At 40.1% G+C, this 5,580-nt stretch overlaps 1 protein-coding gene across 1 annotated transcript in view; it reads left to right on the top strand.

Moving 5' to 3' along the window:
* Nucleotides 1-5,580, top strand: part of BICC1 (BicC family RNA binding protein 1) — a 328,432-nt gene that overhangs the window by 303,655 nt on the left and 19,197 nt on the right. Inside the window, exons 17-18 of the mRNA XM_017889898.1 lie at nt 1,526-1,565; nt 1,855-2,009. Of these exons, the coding sequence (XP_017745387.1) occupies nt 1,526-1,565; nt 1,855-2,009 (195 nt within the window). The remainder of the gene's footprint in view (nt 1-1,525; nt 1,566-1,854; nt 2,010-5,580) is intronic.

Raw genomic sequence — 5,580 nt, 5'->3', positions numbered from 1 at the left:
AAAGAAAAAAAAAAAAAAAAAAACTGCAAGTCCTTGAGGCGGTTTTGATTCGTCGTTGTATTCTTCCGCAAAGCTGAGCATAGTCTCGTTAACCAGTAGGCCCTCAATGAATATTTGTTGAACAAGTAAATTTAGATTCTCTGTATACCTTGCCTTTAGGCATTAATTATTAAAACTTGATTTTAACTACCAATGCCATTTTAGTCCTAGGATCTAAAAACTTCATCAAAAATATTGTCTAAAACTCTGGCTTTCCTGATACATGGCTGTGTTTTTAGTTATCACATGTACTTGTTTGTCTGGGACAGCCTCTGTTTACTTTTATTATCCTGGCCTAATTGTTATTCACAGCACATTTCACCTTCAGAAATGTCCTGTTTCAGACCATAGATTATATAGGTACCTTATATATGATGGTATGGTCTTTCTGGTTAAAGAGCTCTTGCCAATTGGTCCTTGGTCCTTCTGGTAGGCTTTTGAGACATGCTTACGTCAAGTCTTAGCTACTTCCTAAATTGAAGAGTTGATAACTCTCAGAAAAGTTTTGAAATGTAGCTGTATCTGCACTACTTTCTTCAAAATGATCTATCTTGGTCCTCACATAGACTTGACTACATCATAGTTATTCTTTCAGTTTTAATGGAATGAATCAATGGTGCTATCCTAGCCCTGTGCAATAAACGGTAACTAGGTTTAATTAGACATCTGCCATTTATTTCACTTCAAAAGCAAAGACTATGCTAGTTAGGTTAAAAAATTTTTTTTTTTTTTTTTTTTTTGAGACGGAGTCTTGCTCTGTCGCCCAAGCTGGAGTGCAGTGGCCTGATCTCAGCTCACTGCAAGCTCCGCCTCCCAGGTTCACGCCATTCTCCTGCCTCAGCCTCCCGAGTAGCTGGGACTACAGGCGCCTGCCACCTCGTCCGGCTAATTTTTTGTATTTTTTAGTAGAGACGGGGTTTCACCATGTTAGCCAGGATGGTCTCGATCTCCTGACCTCGTGATCTGCCCGTCTCGGCCTCCCAAAGTGCTGGGATTACAGGCTTGAGCCACCGCGCCCGGCCAGGTTAAATAATTTCTTAAGGTATCTTGACGTCATACCACTTCAGGCTATGCTTATCTAAATGAAGAGGGGATTTGTGAGACCCTAAGGGGGCCAATAGATACAGGACAGCATTTTGGAAATGTATTCTTTCAAAACTTGCTTTATTATTAGTAGTAGTAGTAGTATACTCTAGCAGACATTGGCTCTGAAGTGCTAGGTATTTATGGTAAATACGATTTTTTTTTCTTTTTTTAAGGAAAAATTCTAACTCTTAAAGTCAGAAGTGGTAATTTATTATTATTAATTAGTGTTGGAAGCATGTTTAAACTTACAGACTTACCTTGGATTTCTGTGACATTATTGTGCAAAGCTTGGTGTATGCCTCAGGCAGATTCTTGGAACACAGTCAGAACCTTTGTTCTCTAACCATGGCATGACATTTGGAGAGACTGTCAATAAAGGCATTTTCTGTTTCATTTTCAGGCATTTGACTATGAACAGAAGAAGCTATTAGCCACCAAAGGTATATGATACAATAAAAACTTACACTGGACTGTTTTTTAGTACACTTATAAATGTTTTTTGAGTACTCATGGTGAATTGAGAACTTGAAAACTCATAAAAAGAAACCTAGAATATTTGGGTTCAAGTTACATAAATTCTGCTGAATATATTTTGTTGAATGGTGTGTTAAGAAATAACATTCAGTGATAATTTCTTCACAAATATCAAAGAAACGACACTTTTCATCAGTATTTTATTTAAGAAATGCACTAAACATACCAAGCATTGGTTTTGTTTTGTTTCCAAAGCTATGTTAAAGAAACCAGTGGTGACGGAGGTCAGAACGCCCACAAATACCTGGAGTGGTCTGGGTTTTTCTAAATCCATGCCAGCTGAAACTATCAAGGAGTTGAGAAGGGCCAATCATGTGTCCTATAAGCCCACAATGACAACCACTTACGAGGTTTGTAGAGTCATGTCCTACTCATTCTTCCTGTCTGTTCTCTCATCAAAACAGGACAGTCCTTCCCCCACACTCAATTCTTTATGTACCTAAAGGAAAGTGATTAGTGGTGACTTGTTTTTATTTCTATTCCTGTAAAGATACTGTTATAAAACTGATGCACTCTTGTGTATTATGATCTTTTGTCTGTATTTTCTCAAAATTGTTGATCAGCTCTTAAAGAGATGTAAATTTGGATGTGTGTTTTTGTTGAGGGTGGGATGTGTCATAAATGGTAAGCATAGGGCAGAGATTAAGCAAAAGGCAGATGTAACATTCCATAAAAATGTATAAAGAGTCCTTTTATCCAAAGGTTTCACTAGCAAGGTCACCATAGGGGGGAAAGGCAAATATTCAACAAAATAGGTTTTCAGATATGAGTTAAAAATTCAGTGTGCTCAGATGTGCCAAGAACACAGCAAGAAGTATCTCAAACAAGTGCTCCAGAATTTTTATGTTTCCCAGATGTTGGCTGCCCTGCTCGGGGTGAGACTGGGAAGCTGGCATTCCTACCATATGGAAGGGATGGAGAGTTCCATACTCCACAGCCAGGCTACACGTGATTCACCAAGCAGGCCTTTTCCATTTCAAAGTATCAGATTTTGGCTCTAAGTCTTTGGGAGTGGGGTGGGACTCGAGAGAGCGTGCACATGTGCACAATGCTAGGAGACTGTACAAACCCAAACATGGATGAAAATGATCAAGAGTCACAGTGTTCAACCAGAGAGAGCACTGTAGGCCAAAAAAACAAATATTGGTTAAGGGTTTCATAATTGTTAGTCTAATAACTGGCGTTTGTAGACTGACCTTTTCTCCACCCGTTTTCTTTGTAATAAATTAGGCTCTTGATGAAACACAAAAGCAAACATGCTGCTTTTTTTTTTTTTGTCTCTTTTGAGTAAATGAAAAAGAAAATACTATTGAAATACTAAAAGAAAGAGTCTCCTGTGAATTTCATTGTCAGAGTTATAGTAGCAGCCTGGCAGGCTGTAGTTTAAAGATTGAAGTTACCTTCAGCAACAGAATGTAGGAACCATTATGAAAAATGTTGAGGCTCTAGGAGGTACACTCTTCTTTCTTCCATTATAACACGGAGAGAAAATAAACATCTCCTTTTGTTAGCAGGGACCATAAAACTGCTGTGCTCATTCTTAGAGTTTCACCTGATGCACGGTATGGCTGTTCCTTTCAGTCCGTCCTTGCTTTTGACAGAGTCAAGTGTGCTAGGTTGACTGTGTTCCGATAGTTTCATACATGAAGTATTTACCTTAGAAATGCTCATTCAGTTCTGCTTTCTAAGACCAACAGTAGGACAAGTTGAAAATGATGTTCGTTTCAGTAATGGAGTGGTCAAGTGCAGGGTTCTGATAACCACCACTGACCAGATGTATAGCTTAGCGAGTGATTTCACTCATCTGAACCATGTCTCATTCAGGTTCTGCTGAGAAGGGCATTGGAGAAGGCATCCAGTGCTTAGCATGGTGTGTTGTCAGTTCTTAGTGATATTATTAATATTATTATTATTATTTTGACACGGAGTCTCACTCAGCCACCCTAAGCTGCAGTGCAGTGGCACGATCTCGGCTCACAGCAATCACCATCTCCCAGGTTCAGGCAATTCTCCCATCTCAGCTTACCGAGTAGCTGGGATTACAGGCACCCGCCATCATGCCTGGCTAATTTTTGTATTTGAGTAGAGATAGAGTTTCACCATGTTGGCCAGGCTGATCTTGAACTCCTGACCTCAGGTGATCTGCCCACCTCAACCTCCCAAAGTGCTAGGATTACAGGCGTGAGCCACTGTGCCTGGCCTAGTGATATTTTAAAAATTTTACTTTATTATTGAGTCTCACTCTGTCACACAGGCTGGAGTGCAGTGGCGCGATCTGGCCTCACTGCAACCTGTGCCTCCTGGGTTCAAGTAGATGGGATTACAGGCGCGCACCACAACCCCCAGCTAAGTTTTGTATTTTTTTTTCTTTTTTAGTATACACAGGGTTTCATCATGTTGGCCAGGCTAGTCTCAAACTCCTGACCTCAAGTGATCTGCCCACCTCGGCCTTCCATAGTGCTAGGATTACATGTGTGAGGTTCTTTTAAATTTTTAAAATTTTTTTCATTTTTAAATTTTAATCTATTTACTTATTCTTTTTAAGACCAGGTTATGAGACTGGCTAATCTGTATTTTTGGTGGAGTCTAGGTTTCACCATGTTGCCAAGGCTGGTCTCAAACTCCTGGGCTCAAGGAGTCCACCTGCCTCGGCCTCCCAAAGTGCTGGAATTACAGGAGTGAGCTACCACGCCTGGCCAGTTCTTACTGATACTGAGTGGCTATTACTGTTTCCCGTGGAGGACTTACTTATCCTGAAGAAAACCAAGGGCTTGCTGAAAGATGAAATTATGTTTATGAATGCTCATTGGTGGAAGTATTTCTGCACACTCAACTTAGTTATGTTTTTTTATATTCAAAGGAATATCTTAGGGTATTATATGAACATATAAAAACTTAAGATAATAGTAGTAATTATCTTAAATCACATTCATTTAGTTCATCCACAATTTTATTCAATCCCCACAAACTCCCAGTAAGGAAAGGGGCCCAGAATGGCTAAGTGTCTTACTCAAGGTTACTTATACTCCTCCTCCTAATGATTTAACCCAAGAGAGTCCATAACAAAGAGTGGTATGTAACTGATATAGAGCCATGTTGCCATAGTTTTATGAATATAAGAATCACTCAGAGAGCGTAATAATCCAGACTCTTCTGCTAGGATCTCACTCAAAAGGTAGGGATTGAGAAGCAGGTATCTATTTGCGTTTTCAGCAAGAACCTAGTATAATTGTGATGCACGCGTCCCACAGGAAACACTGCTGTAAAGGGATGTAACCCTATAGGAATAAGGGCAGCAATAGGCAGAAGAGCCCAAAAAACTCTTCTGCTCCAGCACTTGCCCAAGGACAGGTAGATCACAGATCACTTTCTGTGGGCAGAAATGTGCAGGGCCTCTGACACTATGGTTGAACTTCTTCCTATGGCTTTTCTTGCTTTGGCTATCTTGGGCTAGCCTGCCCCATCATCCTGGCTGGTGTTCACATTGAAATTTGGGAGGGAGAGTGGGTGAGACCTGCTGGATTCCAGCAGGGACATTAACCATGTAATATGCTTTTCTTCACTGCCTCTTTAAGTGCTACTAATGGAAATATATGATCAAGTTTTTTTTTCTTTTTTCTGAATGGTGTTCTAGATTCTCCTTGGTATATAAGTTAGACTTGAGCTTTTCCTCATGTATCCCAAATTCTTTGAAATGTAAGAAAGGGCCCCTCACATAGCATGGTCTGATTTTCTGCAGCAGTGGCTGTGTGTGTCTTTTCCTTTATTCTTCCATGGCTCAGAAGGATCAGAAATAGGGCATCCAGCAAGTATTGCCTCTATAGATTAGGAAGAGGGGAAGGGCCTGGGGAAAAGTAGAGAGGGAGATTTTTATTAAAATAGAGACCACATCTGTGCTTATGGCACTAATATTTTAAGTTG

This window comes from Rhinopithecus bieti, unplaced genomic scaffold, assembly GCF_001698545.2.
Source record: "Rhinopithecus bieti isolate Rb0 unplaced genomic scaffold, ASM169854v2 scaffold_18620, whole genome shotgun sequence".
NCBI classification, from domain to species: Eukaryota; Metazoa; Chordata; class Mammalia; order Primates; family Cercopithecidae; genus Rhinopithecus; species Rhinopithecus bieti.
Note: the sequence above shows the minus strand (reverse complement) of the source record. Positions and strands in the feature narration are given on the sequence as shown.